At 42.9% G+C, this 21,568-nt stretch overlaps 1 protein-coding gene across 1 annotated transcript; it reads right to left on the bottom strand.

Annotated features, from left to right (window-relative positions):
- Positions 1–539: 539 nt before the first annotated feature.
- Positions 540–11,637, bottom strand: PIK3R4 (phosphoinositide-3-kinase regulatory subunit 4). Its single transcript, XM_054059009.1, is given in 12 exon segments — positions 540–712; positions 1,880–2,053; positions 3,769–3,990; positions 5,424–5,558; positions 7,874–8,162; positions 8,164–8,411; positions 8,414–8,434; positions 8,437–8,464; positions 8,646–8,779; positions 10,074–10,110; positions 10,112–10,839; positions 11,512–11,637. Coding segments are annotated over 11 exon segments (2,154 nt in total). The 5' UTR covers positions 10,805–10,839; positions 11,512–11,637.
- Between the last annotated feature and the right edge of the window lie 9,931 nt (positions 11,638–21,568).

Here is a 21,568-nt window from a genome sequence, read left to right on the forward strand (position 1 = left end):
TATGAAATGGCTTAACTCATTCATGCTGAGCACTCTGCCCTTACCCTTGGCAATCCACTGAAACAACGCAAGAGTAGCACTGCTAAAATCCCAAGCAGAGTAATCGCTACCTAACAGACTGCTCATGTTTTCAGAGGGTCAGGCCCACAGTCAAATGTGTTAACAGCACAGGGCTGGAATACTCAGTCTTGTAGATGAAAGCATAGAACATAGAAACACTTGTTTCACAGCCAACTTTTCATGCCTTTTAGACTCCTACACACTATCACAATATTACAAGAGTTTGCAAACAAGGCAGAGAAGGGCTTGAACCAGACATACCTGTTTATTTTAGGCTTTGTAAAATGTCCTGCAATTTGCAACAAATTTGAGACAACAGTCTTTCAAACATGGAAGGCAATGGCCGTTTTGACAATATCTGCTGGCAGAGATCAAAAAACTGTATCGCCTCTAACCTTAACTGGAAAAAAAATCTAATATTCTTATAACTGGGACCACGGCCAAGCCATACCTAAGAACTGTGACTAGTCAATATATATTCATATTAATATTACTTGAAGAATTACCTGTATTATTGGTTGTGTGATAAAAGGATGGAGGTATGGCATTAACTTGCAGTAGACATCAGCAATATTCAAATACTGTGCTACCACTGTGATAAATCCAACTGCACCATAACGTATCCAGAGATTAGGATGACACAGGAAAGGTGCTGAAAGAAAATTAGGCTGTTAAAGTAAATGAATCACATTAAAGAGAAAGGATCATCTTATATATGGCAGCCTGTGATGCCATTTCCCTCCCCTAGAATTACCTCCAAACTGAGCCTTCCCTACTGCAAAGCACCAAGGTTAAAATAGCCATATTGAGAATATTATTTCATGGACTTCACTCTGTCCATGCTGCTCAGCTTTCTTGATGTTGCCAAAAAAGCACATTTCTCCTATTTATTAATTTCAATCCCTACCTATCAACTCCAAATTTGCAAAGCAGACTAATCCTAAACTAAACGTTAGCCTTGTTCTAGACAATTATGGGGAATCCTAACACCAGAGATTTTTTTTTTTCTAAATAAATAAATACTTTATTTCTTCTTTCTTCATCTCTTTTCCTTGAGCAGTCACTACTTACATTGTAAGACTATCAGACTCAGAAGCCCATCTCAATAATGTGGGTTTTAAGAAATTGCAATCACGGTACTGTAGTCATGAGATATAATCACAGATCATCTGCCCCAAATTCTGAGTGCCTTTGAAAAGCCACAACATTAGGAAGAAGCAGCATACATCTCAAAAGATCAGTTGATATTTTCTTTTCTGTAAATAGCTGGTAAATCTCGGGCACATCTAAATTAAACTGCTAAGCCTGACGAGGAAGGAGAGACCAACACTCTATTCAAGGTTCTACTGAATTAAAATCGAGTTTTATGGTGTTAGAAACAGAATGAGAAAGGATTGTGTATTGTCTGAAGGACTGAATTCCCCCATTCCTCAAAGGCTGATCGGTAGGAGTTTGCAAGTTATTTGCCTGATCAACTTCCAGAAGCAACCAGAAGCTTTTCTTTATAAGAGGTTGGCATGAAGAACAAGGAAAGATCTTAAAGCACAGAGTCTTTGGACTAAGTGTTGTTTGCTGTTGTCCTACATAAAATCAGAGAAGGTGCTTCCAATTTGCTCCACCAAAATTATTATTTCAGAGTTCTGAGCACTAACACGGTTCACCTAGCAACAGTTCATTAACACAATTTTGTGTAGATTCAAAAACAGCACTATTAAGTGTGCATATTTGACAGTTAAGCTGATGGTGAAGCTTTATGTAATACTAAGACTTGTTTACAACTGACTAGGAAAACAAAGTATTCTCCAGTATTCCAACTTACCAATATCACAAGCAAACTCATAAATATGGGGTTTTTGCAAGAGCCCCAACTGGCACATACAGGTAAGAGCATTGAGAGCTTTATATATGACAAATTCTTCGGCATCACTGAGACCTTGCTGAAGCAGAGGTTTCAGTATTGATGAGCTTTGCCAGCCAACATAAGCAGCAACTCCTGAAATATAAAAAGATGACATAAAAATCTAAAGTAGCTCTTCCTTGCCCTTCCTCACCAAAGTTTAAAGTTGGAATCTCACAGAGATATCTCAAAACAGATTATTATTAGTCATTATAGGAAAAGGAAGCTGCTTTCCATTCAAAATTAGATGAATATTCTGAAAACTGATAAAAGCAGATCCCTGTGCCTGTAGAGGTCCTTCCAGATGCCAGGCTTAGATGTCAGCACACAGCTGGCCAGCAGAAGTCTGAAACAGGAAGGCTAAACCAGCGGTGCTCTCAAGGGGTGGGGATGCATGCTTGCATTTGTACATGGAAAGAACAAGGGAGCGACAATGAAAGATGCTGTTAGCAGGATTTTGTCTTTTAACTTAACAGAGACAGTAATCTGAGTATCATCCAGACTCCTGAAAAGACTGAACTGGATACCAGACTAATTATCAGCAAGGAAAGTCTATAACACACATTCACTGAGCCACAAAAGAAGATTCACCGATGGTCAAAAAGCAACTTTCAGAACCATCTTCTAAAACTCTTCCAGCCTGGCTGCAAGATTTACTGCTTAGTTAAATAGTCTCAAATTATTTGCCATGCCTGCATACACTTAAACATGAGTTAGAGAGCTCAGTTTTACAGATGTGCAAAAGCTTTAAGTAAAACAGTGTAAAAAAAAAAACAAAAACAAATTTTGAAGTTTATCCAAATTCTTCTGTGGAGGTTTTGAACAGCTACTGGGCGAGTTAAAAAATGTAAAAAATTACTTATTTTTTTTTTTACTCTTAATTGCCCCACATCTCTCTTTTGCAAGAAGTAAGGGCGCTGTAACCTGCACTTTGGCTACCCCATTGCTTCTTCTAAACAAATTCTGATAAGTTATCACCATCACATCTTTGTAGGGATTGCCAGAACAGCATTTTGTGGGTTCCAGTCATATATGCCTGCCATAATAGCCCTGCTGGATGTTTCATCATGTTCATTTCTTTTGACATTCACCTGAAGTACTATTTTTCCCCCTAGGTACTGCAATAGGAAAATTTTCTTGACCCACAAATCCTGAGCGCTGACTCTCAGGAACTGACACGTGGAATAGTTCCCAACATACAGAAACATTATATATACTTAACAGCTGATGTCATCAATGGTAAGATAGTTTAAATTGTTTTCTAAGCTGACAGGAATCTTTGAGTGAGGTTTTAAGGCACTACAAAATTTTTTCCAATTGTAACTTTACCCTATACCAATGCTGAGTTTTCATCATTGAGTGGGTATGGGACCCACACCTTGTATGAGTGGGTCTCCTCAAGTTAATGGGACATGCACACACATGAAGTGATGCAGGCACAGGACAGCTTGCAGAAATCTTAGTATTTACTTATCATAATTTAGCTTTTGAAGTCAATGGCTTTAGCAAAGACTCAAAAAAAAAAAAGCATTTGAAGTTTCTATTTTTATGTTAATATAACCTAGACTTCTTCAGTCTCATTTGTATGAAATATTTAGACTAAAAGAAAAATATATTTGTATTTATATTGTTCCATTTTCACTCCCTGAAGAAACACTTATACCAAAGAATTCAGAAAAGTCTTTTCCTATAAATTACGGAAATCCTTATAAGAAGGGACTTTTATATGACTGTTAACAGTTTCCAGGATAAGCAGAAACTAATCTATTTACATTATTATCCCTCTGCTCTGGCCGAAACGAGACACTTACCAACAATGCTGTCAAAGAAAGCTCCTCGAAGATGCCAGTCATTCTTATCATTTAAGAAAGTGATCATGTGAGACAGAAGAACATCATTAGCTTTCTGACGTCCAAAAAAGATACAGAGACGTGTTATCCCATTTTCCATCAGTGTTTGTTTCACAATATTCTCTGGGTCACTAAGCAGAGTCACAACCTTCTGCTGGACCATTTCATGCAAGGCTTGCAATTCTGCAGGGGACAACAGGATGAAAATTTGGGTTGGTGAGTAACAATATGTGCATGTGTACTACCTGCAGCTAAAGGAGTTACACTGATAGGCCATCCTGAAGGACACTTCCCTCAGTAAGGTGGGCAATGCAACAGAACCTCAACAATTCCAACTACTGGCTTACCAAAGACTTCAGACTAAGCATGAAGTGGTGGCAAAGCCAAAGACAATAGAAATGTGAGACATTCTTACCAGACCAATGTATTCTAAACTTGTCATGAGTTCAACTAAGATGATCCAGTTCATTATATAGAGACTTAAAGCAGATATGAAGAAGCACCAGAATGACTCAGCAGCAATGTTACAACAGTAAAAACGCTTCGAAGCAATTCTGGTTTGATATGCTTATTTGACTATCAGTTTCAAAACTTGTGAACTGACAACAGATCAAGAGTATATTTTTAGTTATGTACATGTAGTGGCTTCATTAAGGATGCAGAGAGGTATAAACAAAGTAAGCTCTTCCAATTTCATTAAACACTAGGAGTTACCCTAAAGGTACTGACAAAAACAATTTGAAGATGACCTTGCCCATGGCTTCTATTCCATGATGCAACTAAAAATTTATTTCTATTAAATTGAAATAACAGGAATCTTAATGCACTGGCTATTACTGAAAGTGTACAAGGAAGATTCTCAAACAAGTGTAGCACAAAAATTTCAGCTGTTGTTCCCGTTTTGCAGGGGGATTTCCATTTTAACCACAAACCCTTCCCAGCTTGGAAGACCTCCCTGGCATTGTTTCGGAAAGCTATGCATCACTAAAAGGCTGACACATAGGTCACTTATTACTATACCGCTTTCCCAAGGGAAAGAAAAAGAAAACCCATCCTTAGGATTTTAACTCATTTTCTGTGCTACAGTTACAACAGCACAGATAGCAGTGTTACTGCCCAACGGCATCCATATATTCAGTATCTTCAGGCAAAAAGAATTTGCCTGGCATGAGAAGTGTAAAGGAAGAACAACTGGAAAATACAGTACAATGACTATGCTAAAATTTGACAAGTTTTTCAAAGCTAACTCTGCCCGCCACTTCAATGGAAGTGGCATTTGGAATACAGCCATATTTTTGCAGCTGACTTGTTTACGGGAGTGAGTGAAGCTGGATATGAAACCCAGCAGCCAGCACCACAGTCAAGAACACCTCAAGAACTTCTGGAGAAGAAAAGTGTGCTGATTTATATGCTTTTTTTTTTGTCCTTCACAATGTTCAGAAGAGAAGTTCCTGCAGGAAGTGGTAACGCACACTTTGATAGTGGTCAAGGCAAAGCATTCTCCTCATTTCATAGGAAGACGCAACTTTAAGAGATGAGGAAGATCAGTGCTAACCAGGAGCTTTAGCCCAAAATTTGCTATTATAAGCAGGCAAGGTAAGTAGAAGTGACATTACCTGTGTCATAGTTATCACTAGGGTGAGATGTTTCATCTGTTTCTTCACTACTTGGTTCATTTTCCATGTTCAGATTTTTCAGCTGTACTAACTCCAGAAATCTCAGAGCTGTTTCTGCCAGCAATGCTATGTTTTCTGCAAAGGAAAAGATTTTGGTTAAGAATGGTTTTACTCTGCCAATTACATCAATCTGATGATCCTTCTGATGAGAGGTTATAACCACTGACAATACCAGTCATGATAAGCAAATGGGATTGAAATTAACACAACATGCTCCGGCCAACCCACTTCTGTTGACTCTGACCACAGCAAAGCTACCGTGTACATCAAATCACACAGTACTTTTGTCATGTAAACTAGCGGAAGAAATGTAAGGATATCAAGAGTAACAAGGACTAATTTCAGTCTTCTTGAACTACCCCTGAATGCCACCTAATCTCAGGTTAATGAAAAAATAACCTGATAGAACTTAAAGGCAAATTAACATGAATTAACTAATATGCTCACATGGTAGGCTGCAACAAAACAACAATGACAAACTGCCACATCAGGATATGTATCCTAGGGAATAACAATAGCATTACCCTTGAGGGCTGGATTCCACATTTAGAACAATTGTTTCCATATCTGTGCATGCAATTTGGCACTGTTTTGCACTGTCTGGAAGCTGCTGAAGCAATTCTGGCTAGGGGGTTGGAACTAGATGATCTTTAAGGTCCCTTCCAACCCAAATTATTCTATGATTCTATATCATATGGGTTAGCCAGGCCACTGCTGGTAAAGGAATAATCTCATTGTGGCAGAAGTCCCGCTTCAGCAGCTATTCTGAGTGTTGTTCAAGACAACAGCAGCATGCCGATGGAGCCTGTCCACAGCCCAGATCAAATCCCGTAACTCACCATTCTGACCACTTACAAAAAGTGTGCTGCAGTAATACAAGTTAACTCAGGTAACTACCTTTAAGTATATATACATGCATATATTTATTTGAAACTTAAATTGTTTTCTTAAAAGAAAAACTATTTGAAACTAAGGTTTAACTATCTATAGTTCAAATAACCTTTTCAAATTTAGAAAATATTCTGGCTGTATTGCATTTGATAATTAAGCCAAACCACTGAACAGAGAGAGAACCTTTCTGTAAGCAGATGCAACCGGATTCTATAGGGTACCGAGACCTGTAGCCTTTCTGCAGCTGTAGAAAAGGAGACTGCATTTTGTTTCTTCCATTTCAGCTTATTTAACAAGTTCAGCAGTATATTAGCTCATTTAAAAATTGATTATGAATAGACTACAATTTTACAAGATTCGAAAGGTTTTCTTGCTAATCCACAAATAAAAGTGAGGCATAATAAATGGTTCTTTCATAAAGTCCTAAATGCAGAAGATCAAGGTGACCAACAACAATTGGTTCTAGTCATTAGCTACACATAATCTTCAATAACTAGTTTCATCAACTTACTTAGTAAATAAAATTAAAATATCACCTGGAACACTCCCAACTGAATTCTGCATTTAAAAAAAAATCCAACAAACTAAAACCAAAATGACACACTTAAAATAAGTGCTAGTCACAGCAAATAAGGGTTTATAGTAAATATCAAATATGGGCATGACTGTAAAGCTTCTTCCTAAACCAGATAGAACTCATATGTGGATTAATACATGAAGAAAACATCTGCTGTGGTATAAGCCAGCCTATTACATACCAAATAATGAAATTTCAGCCCCTGAATATCAAATTTCATTTTGCGGGAGAATAACTGAAACAGCGACACACTAATGCTTCAAGTGTGTTTCATATTTATTCAGTTTAATCAACTGAACTAACCAATCTGAGCTAATGAAATGTCAATTAAGATAAATTAATAAAAGCAGTAAATGGTGGACAAGCTGAGAAAGTCCTGTTCACTCACTTAGCTAGACAGGGACTGCTTGGACAAGTGCTTTTCTTTGCTATGCCCTTGCTCATTCAGAAAATAAAGCCAGGACTGCTTCCCTGAGCATTAGGCTCTAAACTGAACTCTTACTTTAGCTGCGGGCAGACCCGCTGCACTCTACTTCCTGGCTCTAGCACACGTACACACTCTGCAAACTGCTTTTACATGCAGAACTGCAGAGAAGAATGAATGCTAATTGTAAAAATAGTTAATCCATCTAGCAGAAAGCAAACACATTTTGTTAACTATTTAACACGTAATTATTTCCTCTGGGTACAGATCTGTTAGCATACTCATCTGTTAGTATAAGTCAACCCATTTATTATTAAATTGCTGCCACCACCTGCACCAGTTAGCTGAAGTGAATACAGGTGTCTTTACCTGCAGTGATTTCTGGGGAGATTTACTAAAACGGGAACAGCAAGCTATGTGACGATTTTGAGCAGAGAAAACAGTTAAAGAAATACAGAAAAGCCTAAAATTTTGAGTTTTGACTGAATTTCCTCTTACCAGCATATGCAAGTCTGACGATGGTGGCTTCATCCTGGGCCAAGTGCGCAATGCCTGGCAGAATGTACTCTGGGTAAATGTTAATATCATTGCGTGGCACCTCTTTGACGAGAGCGAGAACTTTAGTTAGTGTCCTCACAGATTCTGCCCTTACCCTAGGCACAGAGTTGTTGCTGAAATGTAATAGATAAGGAGTAATACGATCCAGAAGAATCTCTACACTTAATCTTGGTGCTAAATGAAGAATTCCCATTTCCAAAGCAGCCAGTTTTGAATCACAATATTTGAGAGGTCTGTAAACAGGAAGTTATCACAGACACGAGAATAACCAGCCCATTCTCTTTTGTCTCTCCCTCGGCTTTCTCTGTGCGATCATGCCCACAGAGATTGTGAATGAATGTTTGTCCAGATCTTTACGTATGCACCAATATACGTTCATCCGCCGATACAAATGTTTCCTTGGCAAACTGGGCCATGTAAGGCTGAAGGAAAGTGTAAAAATATTTCAGGGAAAAAGCATGGTTACGTTTTTGTTTCAATAATCTTCAGCTGCTAAACGTTATCTGGCTCACGATGGACCATCTGAGTGACCTTGAGAAAGACAGAAGTAGGAGAGACGAAGGAAGAGAAAGATAAAGGTTTAGACATTTGCAATACAAAAAAAATCCCACCCAGCCAAACCCAAACAATAAGCAATTTTGTCACCAAAGTAGGTGAAATAAACTACAAACAGACCATACAATATGGTTCTAATGCTGTGGTCCATCCTTACCAGTTCTCTGATACTGCGGTCTTCAATTTTGTTTAGGACTTGATCAGGGAAAAAGAGGCCATTTCTGTAAGCCAAAAGCTGAGATAAATCAAACAAAGGTACACCTTCTGTGAAGAGCTCTGCTATTACACAGCCTGGGGAACGAAGGTAAAAAAAGTAAGTCAGATATGTCAGAGGATTACAAACAGACAATTTAACTTTGCTTTCTCTAAGCAGAAAACAAAGAACCCCATGCGACACTCGATTAAAAATAACGGAAATGAGCTGCCAAATTAACTTGCAGAAAGGAGAAAGTATCTCAAGTTCCAAAAACTGGCTTTTACACTTGATCCCTGAAATATCTCCGAAGTATTTTATTTCAAACACGACAAGGGCAGAGGAGTTTACAATTAGGAAACATGAGGCAGTGACTTCAGCCACCTGCCAGATGGAAAGTATACCACCAGAAAAGGAATCCACAACACTGTCACATGGAAGAAGAGTGCTAGTAAGCCAGCATGGATTGGGCAATAGGTCAAAATTAAACAGCACTTTTACAGAAAGTAAAAAATAACCTCTAATTTCACAGTATTGCTGGGCACAGCGTACATTCACTGAGACTCATTCATAAGCATAGTAGGGAAAAACAAGACTGCCAAACACAACCCCCTCCCACCGTGTACATGACACACATTCTCTTCAAAGTTCTCACTCCCACAGTTTGCTCCCAATGGTCAAACTTGCTTTATCAGTGGAGTGTCCTGGAAGTCTAGCCTTAAGAACAGCTTGTAAATTAAAACAACCGGTAAGAAATATAAAACAAAATAAAATCCCTCTAAAGTTACGACTTTTAAGCTGCTCAAGACAAGTCAAAAACAGGCTCCCACAGTCAGTCTACACCAAATATTTGCAAGTGGGACTACGACAGGACCTTATCTAGTTATTCAACTTCCTGCCTGTGAGCAAAATGAAACAAGACGGGGCTTCTAAAGCCAATACCGCTAAATTGCTCTGAAAGCTGGCTCAGTCTCCAGGCAGTTGAATAACCTCAGGTGAACCACTGACTGGTTCCTCCTCTTGCAACCTATAAGGTATATGCTATGTGTCCCTGGAACCTCAGCCATGAGATGATGGTCTGTGGCTTGAATCCCAGGCCAGAGTTGAGCCATAACAGACTAGTTTGTGATTTCCCTCCTCAGATAACACGGGGATACACTCATGTTATGCAGCTTTACTGTATTGTGTCTGTACTCTGTCTGTGAATGAAAGGTTTGGGGTTGGATCTTATGCTTAAAATAAGTAAGTTTTTCCACATGCTGTTCTCTAAGCCCACTGTAAAAAAAAGAGTCACCACCCCGCCCAAATAAGCTCTCCTCCACCCTGACCACAACAATGCCTTTTTTTTACCACGAAACAAACACACTGGTCTCTCCTGATTGTTCCAGGTACCTGCAGAAAAGATATCCATGGCACGTTTTAACTCCCCTCCTCGTTCGCTGATTGCTATTTGCCAAGTCTACCAAAGGAGTTGAAGGGTCTCGCATGTTTTCCAGCTCCGTAGCAAACATACTGCCATCAACAAAGCGCTCGGGAGCGATGTAACACGTTCTCCTCCGGGATGTGTCAAAGAAATAATTGAAATCAGCAGGATTGTCTTCAGGAAGGTAAGTTGGTTTAAAACTGGCAAAGTCAGTCAGCAGAACCCAGTTCCAGCTGGTCACCATGATGTTCTCCGTTTTAATGTCCCCATGGCGGACTCCAGACTTGTGAGCTTGGTCCACCGCGGTAAGGATCTGGAAGGCGATCCACCTTTTCTCGATGTTGTTCAGAAAGGGCCTGGTGCTAATCCGATCGTAGAGGTTGTCCCGTACATACTGTCGGAAAAGCATGGCAGCCTTTTCAGATAGGGTAGCTTTCTGGAAGGGCAGGCAGTTCTGCGCCGAGTGCAACCTTATCTTCAGCTCCTCCAGCTCCTGCTTGTAGCTGGTCAGGGGTAAGGTTGGGTCCTGGATGGCGAACACCTTCACAACCACCAGCCCTTCCCGGTGCTTGGCACGGGCGACCTTGAAGAAGCGGGTGCTGCCCAGGCTCTTGTCATACTCGAAGTCGTGGATGTCGGAGAAGTAGCTGTCCACCGAGAGGATCTGCGAGGGGGCGATGCCAGCCAGCTGGTTCCCCATGGCTCTGCCTCCGCTTGAAGCTCTCCCACTTCAGCCTGCCAGGGTGGAGAGGGGGAAAGAAACCCAACAACAACGCGTTATTTCACACCAGCTGCTGCTTCACTCCCTTCCCCGCAGCCCCGAGCTTGCCCCACCGCCACGGATGGTTCCCCCTTCCCACCCAGATGGGGATGCGGGGATGCTGGGGATGTGGGGGACGGGATGCAGAGGACAGGGATGTAGGGATGTGGGGATGTGAGGGACAAGGATGCATGTAATGGGGATGCGGGGACGTAGAGGACCGAGATGCGGGGATGCAGAGGACTGGGATGCGGGGGATGCGAGGGATGGGGATCCGGGGATGCAGAGAACGGGGATGCGGGGATGCAGGAGACGGGGATGTGCGGATGAGAGGATGCGGGGGACGGGGATGTGCGGATGAGGGGATGCGGGGGGCGGGGACGTGCGGATGAGGGGATGCGGGGGATGGGATGCGGGGGGATGCGGGGACGGGGACGCGGAGGACGAGGATTCACGGAACATGGGGGACGGGGACGCGGGGATGCAGGGGGCGGGGATGGAAGGGACGGGGATGTGGGGATGCGGGGATGCAGGGGACGGGAATGTGCGGATGCGGGTGTGCGGGAACGCGGGGGACAGGCATGGGGGACGCGGGCCTGCGGAGGCTCGGCGGGTGCCGGGTGTCTCTCCGCTCGCCCAGCGCTCACCGTGGCGGCCCGGCCGGCCCTGGCGGAGCCGGGAGCGCGGGCCGAGCCCCGGGACGGAGCGAGGCGGGGCTGCGGGCGGCGGAACCGGCACGGCGGGGAAGGGGCGGCGCCGTGAGCTCACATCCGCGGCCGCCCCGCAGCCCGCCCGGGGCAGCGCTGACCCGACACGTGTCTCGGTGACACCCTTTGGGATTTTGCTGGGGACTGGGCTGGTTTTCTTCGGATGGACCTTTTTTTTTTCCCTCACCAAAGCGCTCGGAGGGCTGGAGCGTCCCCTGCGAGCACAGGCTGAGAGCTGGGGTTCAGCCTGGGGAAGAGAGGGCTCCGGGGAGACCTCGGAGCAGCTTCCAGTGCTTAAAGGGGAAAGCTGGGGGGGCTGTTTATCAGGGAGCGGAGGCACAGGATGAGGGGTTAATGGTTTTAAGCTGAAAGAGGGGAGATTTAGATGAGCTGTTGGGAAGAAACTTTTCACTGTGAAGGTGGAGAGGCACTGGCACAGGTTGCCCTGAGAAGCTGTGGATGCCCCATCCCCGGAGGTGTTCAAGGCCAGGTTGGATGGACCCTTGGGCAGCCTGATCTAGTGGGAGGTGTCCCTGCCCATGGCAGGGGGGTGGAACTGGATGATCTTTTAAGATCCCTTCCAACCCAAACCATTCCATGATTATATACTCCTTTGAAAGGTTTTGTTTTGTTTTGTGCTACGTATTCCCATTAGGAAGAGTATATGGCAGCAGCAACAGTGACATGTATCAGAAACAAGGTGGGCAGCAGGTCCAGGGAGGTTAGTCTGCCTCTGTACTCGGCACTGGTGAGGCCACACCTCAAATGCTGTGTTCAGTTCTGGGCCCCTTGCTCCAAGAAGGATGTTGAGGCTCTGGAGCGTGTCCAGAGAAGAGCAATGAAGCTGGTGAAGGGGCTGGAGAACAAGTCTTATGAGGAGCGGCTGAGAGAACTGGAGTTGTTTAGCCTGGAGAAGAGGAGGCTGAGGGGAGACCTTATCGCTCTCTACGACTACCTGAAAGGAGGCTGTGGAGAGGAGGGAGCTGGCCTCTTCTCCCAAGTGATGGGACAAGAAGAACTGGCCTCAAGCTGTGTCAGGGGAGGTTCAGACTGGATATCAGAAAAGAATTTTTCACAGAAAGAGTCATGGGGCACTGGCAGAGGCTGCCGAGAGAGGTGGTGGTCACCATCCCTGGAGGTGTTTAAAAGACGGTTAGACAAGGTGCTCAGGAACATGGTTTAGTGGCAGATAGGAATAGTTGGACTTGATGATCCAAGAGGTCTTTTCCAGCCTAGTGATTCTATGTTCCAAGCAGTCCTGGTGTTATTTTTGTCTGTCTGTTCAGTGGCGTCAAGGATGAACTGGAGAGCAGGGGATGTTGCAGCATAGCCACTTCTGTGAGCTTGGTGCTAGCGCAGGATAAGCTGTGTGGATCAGAAAGTGCTGAGAGGGGTTCAGTTGTGTTTGTAGGACTGGCCATAGGTGCATCCATCAGGACTACCAAGTAAACGGGAGAATAGCTGGCATGCTCGCTTCTCCTCAGCATTGGATGCCTGTGGAAAGGAGTTTTTAGATGACTTCACTACTAGGTCTGTCCTGACAGGGTTTCATATGTCTGAAATATGAGAAAAAGGTCTTTTATAGCAAAGTGGGAGTGAAACAAAAAGAGAGCCTTTCTTGTTTGTTATGAAAGTGCTTGAGAGCAAGAAGATGCCCAGGACACAGAGTTTGCTTGTCTTTCCATTTATTTTTTGCCTTTGCCATGTTGTTTCTTGGCTACCTGTCACACATTACTAAAGAAGTAATGTTTGAGTCCCTTACACCAGTGCCTGTATGACTGAAGCTTACCCAGATAGGTGATCGCCACCAACCATGCATGAGGTCACTTAATCACATTGTCTCCAAAGTGGTTCAGGTTGTGTTAGCGACGACTTGGGGCCAGCAGGACTCAGGGCAGAAATCTTAGCCTAGGCTTAGGGTTACGGTTAGGGCTAGGACTAAGCTGAGGAGAATGACAAGTAGAAAACTTAAAAGGCATAAGGTAGCTTCCTAGACACGGTTCCTTTTAGTTTCATAGCTTGCTGTTGTGCCCATTTTTCCCTTTGGGATGCCAAGATCTGGACATAACTACTCACAAGACCTTTACCTGCATGGCAGGCAGCATATCCATCAAGTGCTGCCAAAGGTGATCTAGAAGAGAGGAAAAAAGGCAATTTTCTGCTCTGCTTGAGGCGTGGCTGGCTGGCTTCATGCTGTAACACTGATGCACCTGCCCTCCCCCGCTGTTTAGCTCCTGTCATAGTGGGTAGAGAAGGGAATGTGGATTCCTGACTCTTGTGCTCCCTTTTCAGCTTTGAAACACAACAAGCTCATGGTACCTGTTCTGGTCGCTCCTAATACCTAAAACTTCGTTGCCTCCTTTTAGGGCATACCATGGGTGGAGATAGCTGTATGGGGAGAAGAGGGAGCACAACACTGGCCTCTGAAAGTCTATGACATAGTTGGATGTTGATTGTCTTGTAAGTCAGTAAGCAGGTAATCAGAAAGTCTCCATGGGCTTGTCTGCAGAACAGTTATATAAGAGTTGCTTTCTCTAATGGAAAAAGTTAATGGATTTAAAGCAGAAAGATTTTCTCAGTTGAATCAGATGCATGTAATACAAGTTCAGAAGAAAGGATCTGAAGCTGTTCAGTAAGCAAAATTCCCATGAAAACAACTTTAATTATGCTCTGGCTGTGTGATCAATGAAGAACAGAACCTGTATTCGTGCTGCGATTTATTCTCACTGAAGTCATTGAACTATGACTATAGCAATAGCGGACCCTTGTTGAGGTTTTGAAACTGTCAGGATTTGGACAGAAGAGGGCCAGCCCACCTGGTGATGTGCCTGTGGTGCTCTTTGAACAGAAAACACGTTGCTGCTAATGATATAAGAGCTGACACCTTCCAAAACAGAGTGTACAAGTTCTTATTCTTCTGCCACAACTAAGCATCCATCTCAGTTGTGAAGGGATGTTGGACACTGTGTAGTCAGCCTCCAGACTTGGCTGGAGAGGAGCATCTGTCAGCCCCATCAGCTTAGCTGTGCTCTTCTGCCTTTCCTCATAGGAGGTAAGTTCAATTTTCAAAAGAGAGTAGGGCTTTTTAATACTGAAGGATTTTTGTAACTCTGGTAGAGAGATTTTGCTCTCAGCTGAACTATTAGTTACTGTGTCCTAGTTAAGACGTATTGCCTGTGCACGTGGTTGTGCTGGGCTGCAGTCACACTTCAAGCCAGTTTTTCAGCCACTTGTCTTAGGGTGACAGCCTCTGCAGTTTGCCAAGCACACAGCATGAGTGGGCAGAGGTGCTGAGACAACAATAGTGGCACATTTTCATGCACTGTCATTGGAGTTAATGGAGAGGGTGCATTTGTGGCTTTGGAGCAATAAAAAAGAAGAGCAACTTGAGTACATGCTCTCCTCCTAACATTCCTCTCCTTCCTAAGTTACATACTGTTTAGGTGCTCCTCCAATTCCAAAACTAATAGAAAGGAAAACCTATCAATTCACTGTGGCATCTTTGGTCAGCATTTATCCAGATGAATATAAGTAGTAAAAAGAGACTTTTAGTGGTGGCTGTTGACCATGCTGAAGTTACCAAAATTAAATAAGCTGCCAAATACATTGTCATCTTTTTCCTTGTCACCCAAATAAGATTCCCTTCTAAAGCAAACATCCAATGTTCCTATGCAAATGGTTTTGCCTTTCATCATGTTTTTAAAATGTCAGGATACCGCTGCTCTTGTAGAGCTGAGCTTAGATACTGAAAAGGAAAAATGTTGTACCAGAAATCTCATTTAAATCATGGATGAGGACTGGAAATAGCCTGGAAACTCATTGTGCTCATTGTTGTGTCCTGTCAACCTCTAATGCTCCTGCCCCAGTACGGAGAATTGACCCCATATGTAGAAATAAGTGGGAAGGTTGTCTGTAATGATGGGAAGTATTGTTGTCTGTGAACCACGAAAAGTGCTACTGCAAGCTTAGGGAACGAAGAAAAAGATACAGGAGACAAAACTCTATTGGAAACCCAATTTCACCAGTTCCAGGGCTTATGTAGGTATTTATGTTGTATGAAACCAAAACTGCTGCGGAAAAAAACCCAAACCCTAACCAGAATTAATGAATCTCCACTCTAAAGCATCTTGGAATAAAAACAAAGCTTCTGGAATTCTCTGATTCATATTTTTTACTGAAAAAGACTCAGGAGTTTTTCATTTAAATGAATCTTTATATCAGTGTTTTGGACTTTTTTTTTTTTGCTTTCAAAAGGGTTTATTAGTAGATCAGTTGACTTTATCTGACGCTTTTTTCCTTACTAATTTGCAAAGGGATTCAAGATTTGCCTATCTCATGTCTGATTAGTATGTGTAAACATTTTAAAACCTTCTGTAGCACCATTCTGTTCTATCAAATCTTCTGACAGTCAGCCCCGCTGATGTACCTCAACTTCACTGCATGCAATATGGCTATGATCCTAGGGACTTAAATGGGAGAGAGAAATGGTTTATAGATTACTTACTTTTAAAGCAACTAAAGCAGGAGAATTACCTGAATTTTAGTCTCCAGACTGATGTACTGACGTATTTGTTCCCTAGTCATGTGCTAATTGTTTTGGAGTGAGAATTACTTGCTCATGGATGCTTCGTCCAAAGCAGCATGTACAAAATTGATTGCACAAAACTCAACAAGAGACCATATGGGAAGGGAAAGGAAAGTGATATTTATTTTAAAGAAAGTTGATTTCAGTCACTAACACACTATGTTCTGGATGTCACTCTCTTGCACTCCCACACCGTGTACTCAGAAGCATCAAGACGTGTGATACTTTCATAAGCGCTTTTCTGTTCATTTTTCATTCAGACTAAGTTTAGTGTTTCTGTCACACAGTAAGTTAAATTGTACTAGTGTACACTCCCACCTTTAGTGCAGTTTTCTTCTCTGTTGGTGGCTACTTTTAACTTCGGGGATTAAAAAGAGAAAGTGAGAAACTGTAAGGCCAGACATACCTGTAAGCTGCTGATAGTGCTTAGCAGCCACCCCCTCACATCAAGAGCAGAGCAGGAAGAATGTTTTGCTTTTTGTTTGACAGAAATACGGAAGAAGGGAGAAATTTCAGCTCGTTTTGTGCTTTGAGTGAAAGTTTGGTAACCGACAATACTCAAGAAGCATTTGAACAACACCCTTAGGCACATGGTGTGAATTTTGGGGTTGTCCTATTCAGGGACCAGAGTTGGACTCGATGATCCTTGTAGGTCCCTTCCAACTCAGGATATTCCATTCCATTCCATTCCATTCCATTCCACTCCACTCCATTCCATTCCATTCCTCTTAAAGGTCAAGGACTAATCTGTGTAATTTTCCCCCTTCCTACATTTGATTCCTATGCCTGAGACTCAGAAATGGCACTTCTATATTAGCCACAAGTCAGCTAATGGCCATCTTTTCCTTGCCTAAATCAGCTCCAATGCCAGCCAAACACCTTATGCTCTCTTAAATATACATATAGTGAGACCTCATCTAGAGTATTGTGTCCAGTTCTGGAATCCTTATCATAAGGAGGACATGGTGGAACGGGTCCAGGGGAGGGCTACAAAGATGATGGATCACTTGAGCACCTCTGTATCAGGGCAGGCTGAGAGAGTTGGGCTTGTTTAACCTGGAGAAGCGAAGGCTCCGAGGAGATCTTATAGCGACCTTCCAGTACCTGAAGGGACTACAAGAAAGCTGGGGAGGGACTGTTCACAAAGGCATGGAGTGATAGGACAAGGGGCAATGGGTATAAACTGCAGAGGGGCAGGTTTAGACTAGACATAAGAAGGAATTTCTACACAATGAGAGTGGTGAGGCACTGGCACAGGTTGCCCAGGGAAGTGGTGGATGCCCCATCCCTGGAGGTGTTCAAGGCCAGGTTGGATGGGGCCTTGGGCAGCCTGATCCAGTGGGAGGTGTCCCTGCCCATGTTAGGGGGTGGAATTAGATGATCTTTAAGGTCCCTTCCAACTCTAAACCGTTCTATGATTCTATGATAGAGTTAAGACCATGACTATTTAGTCCTCAGAAACCGTGTGTCCGAAACCAAAACGCTGCTTTCGGGCAGTGCCTCCCTGGATACGTATTTCACGTGTCCTTCGATAAAGAAGCCATCCTTCTGCTGGACGAGACGCCTGTTTCAGGCTGTGAGTGGTGGGTCTGAGCCGCGGGGCCGGTGGCCGCTGGGCGGCAGCGCTGCCCCTCTGCTCCCGGGATCGGGGAGCCTTCCCGAGCAAGCTGACCTCTGCTGGGAGCCGGGGGATGTTTCAGCTGTTTGTTTTGTATGCGGATAGCGTTTGGGAAGGGCTAACAGAGCAGCTAGCACAAAGCTGGAAGACTGTTTGTACCGGCACGTTGTATGGAGAGCGGAGAAATCATGGAAATAATTGTAACTAACCGTTTCCAGGGCGGTTGCTTCCCATTCCCCACTGCTTCCATAGGGAAATAATTTTACAGGGATTGTTCAATGCGTGTGCTTATTAAACCCTCCTTTAGTGGAATTTTAGAGGCAAAAGATAGCACAGAATTGGGGTTGAACATAGGGCTATGACGATGATCAGAGGGCTGGAGCACCTCCCATGAGAGGACAAGCTGAGAGAGCTGGGCTTGTGCAGCCTGGAGAAGGCTCCAAGGAGATCTGATAGCGACCTTCCAGTACCTGAAGGGGCTACAGGAAAGTTGGGGAGGGACTGTTTACAAGGGCTTGTAGTGGTAGGACTAGGGGCAGTAGGTATAAACTGGAGAGCGGCAGATTTAGACTAGACATTAAGAAGAATTTCTTCACTATGAGAGTGGTGAGGCACTGGCACAGGTTGCCCAGGGAAGCTGTGGCTGCCCCATCCCTGGAGGTGTTCAAGGCCAGGTTGGATGGGGCCTTGGGCAGTCTGTCTAGTGGGAGGTGTCCCTGCCCATGGCAGGGGGGTTGGAACTGGATGATCTTTAAGATCCCTTCCAACCCAAACTATTCTATGATTCTGTCTTTCTATAAAATTTACAAGGCAAAGAATAGCAAGGTCCTGAGACCTTGACAGGCTTGAAAAAAAGGGGTCTGTGCAAACGTCATGAGGTTCATGAGGGACTTTTTACAAGGACACGTAGTGATAGTACAAAGAGTAATGATTTTAAGCTGAAAGAAGGTAGATTTAGATTAGATATATGGTAAAAAATCTTTAGTGTGAGAATGGTGAGACACTGAACAGGTTGCCAAGAGAAATCATAGATGCTCCCTCCCCAAAGTGTTCAAGGCCAAGTAAGACAGGGCTTTGAGCAACCTGATCCAGTGGGAGGTATCCCTGCTTATGGCAGGAGAGTTGGAACAGACGATCTTTGAGGTCCCTTCCAACCTGAACCATTTTGATTCTATGATTCTATGAAATCTGAAGCAAACTAAAAATGGTTCCTCCCTTGCATCGGAGATGATGATGATATAACTGTGACCTTTTTGAGAACAGGTACATTTTGGAAAAGCCTACCAAGATAACTTACTAGTTAAGTAGAAGTCAGCCTCCTGGGCACATGACTGGTAGGAGAATTGGAATGTCAAGATCTGGGGAGGTGATGCAGGGCTGGGAACATCTGCTTGGCCAGAGGTATTTGTTGTGGGAATATCAGGGAAGAGGGCAATGAAATAGTTATGGCCAGTCCCATAACTGAGTATGACAATTGCCCTCCAGACTCATGTGTGAGAGCAATCATTGAGATACAGGGTTTGTGCCCATGAGAGAAGAACAAGAATAGAACTGCTCTTCCTGATATCCTCATGTGGACATACAGTATTAAAAATACTTGCAGCTTGTTCTTCCAATAACAGCTTCCTGGCAGAGACAGAAACAGCAATCTCAAACAGTGTCCTTTTCCTTCAACTCTCACCCTTCCTCACCAAAACACTAAAATATCACGGAAATCCACTCCTAGAGTGTTCTGTCTTGCTGGAGTCAGTGATTATGTTTAGCTCTAAATCCCACTCTGAATACAACATCTATTATTGTCAAAGATTTTAGTTATTCGAATTTGAGAGGGAAAGTGTTTATTCAAGGCTATTTTTATGGAAGATTTATTCTCAGATGCCTGGGTTCGTTAGACATGTCAGGTGCATAATTACATACATCAGTGCAACATTATGTTGTTAGTCATTCTTGCTTTACAGTGAGATACAAGGCAGTTTCTGGTTTTGATTAGCATCTCTATTACCTGTTCTCAGTAAGCACGTTGTTGGCTTTTTTTTTTTTTAATAAAAATTTGCATGTATCTTCACCTTCCATGACATCTAGTTACTCAGCCTGCTTTAACGTATGCTGCAACTAATACATGAGCAGCTGCCATGGCTACTGTAGCTATACAAATACAAAGAAAAGCTCTTCAGCTTTTAAGGAGTGGCTGGAGGCAGGTAATTAACCACTGTTTCACTCCTTGCACAAAAAGCACGTGGAGAGAAATGCACTGGGCTTCCCTGTGGGTTTTGCTTTTATGAGCACGTACTTCAAGGATTGCAACATCACTGCCATTTCTGGGTACAGCAAGAGAGTAAGAAAAAGCAAGGCTGAATGCTATAACACTAAACAGTATCCTCTCTAGCAAATCCAGTTATAATTAAGCTGGTGATAACAAAGCTATTAAAAATAATAGCAGATTCATCTGTGGAGAAGTCTGTTCTCCTTCTTCCTTTCCCCCATTTTCAGGCTTTTCTCCTTCACGCTGTTCTCACCAGTGCTTCAAGAAAGTACCTGTAACGCTTCAAGGAGTGGGAGGATGTTCACCAAACGATTTTGTAACTTTTCTGAGCTCCTGGCTTTTTTCATATTGATACATTGCCTTTTATGCATCTTAATACTCTGCTCCTATATTTTTAAAGAATCCCTGATATTACAGAGCTATTAGAAATGCTTTTTTTTCACGTGCTGGGTAAATCACATTATCATATGTAGCAGATTATTATTTGTCTGTGAGCTTACATTGAGAGGTCTGATCTTGGCCCACCAGCTTCACTAGGAAGTTCTCAGTTGCCTATAATGAGGGTAAAATTGGGTCCAAGAGTGTTAAATTATATCTTCTCCAGCACAGTAGAGCATAACCAGGCTTTCAGACATATCGCATTATTAGCAAACACCAGTGATGTTCTTTTTTGGTCTCACTGAGCCATGGCAACATGATAGTCTCTTAGAGCTACAGATTGGATTTCAGGACAGAAATTGCTGCTAACAGCTGGTTTGAATCGTAGAGAGAAATGAAAATTCAGCCAGAAAGTTGCTTGCAAACCTGTACATCCTGGTTGAGCTGAAGCCCAAGAGTTGCAGCCTCTTTGTCTCAGTAACAAAAAACATAGGAAAGCTACTGGTATTCATTCATTGGAGAACATTCTCTGTCTCCCTCTGTCTTGTCCCATTCAGAACTTACTGTTCCTTACTTCACTTTTCTCTGAAAGTCAAACCATTTGTGGTTGCTCTGTAAAGAACAACAACAATGTTAAGTTTCTATAAAATTAATCTGAAGCTGCAGTTGCATTTTCATTCATACTTTTTATATTTGTCTAGTGTATTTTAAAGTGTTTGGGGCTTTGGGCCAAGCATTGGTACAAATCAGAATAAATACATGGCAGACTTACTTGGTATCTTACTTCAGCATTCTGTTTATAGTTCATGATTTGGCGTTCTTTGCAGCTGGAATACCTGTTTATTTCCCTGCCAGCTTTTGTTTTGTGTGTGTGTGTTTTGGGTTTTTTGTTTTGGTTTTGTTTTTTTTTATTTACATCTTGTGGCTGAAGCCAAAAATATCTCAATTCAGCAGTCTAACATCTTGTTTTGTGATTCCTGGACACTGTTTCCAGCCAAGAGTTCTCAAACTGCTTTTACTTCTGCCTCCTTGATCCACCTATTTTAAAAAAAAATATTCCTTATTACCTAACTCATGTAGTTCACCATAATTCATTTTTCTGAGACAACAGATAAAAGTATGATAATAACTGCTGGTGTCAACTAACAGTGCT

This window comes from Cuculus canorus, chromosome 2 (genome assembly GCF_017976375.1).
Source record: "Cuculus canorus isolate bCucCan1 chromosome 2, bCucCan1.pri, whole genome shotgun sequence".
In the NCBI taxonomy this organism is placed as follows: domain Eukaryota; kingdom Metazoa; phylum Chordata; class Aves; order Cuculiformes; family Cuculidae; genus Cuculus; species Cuculus canorus.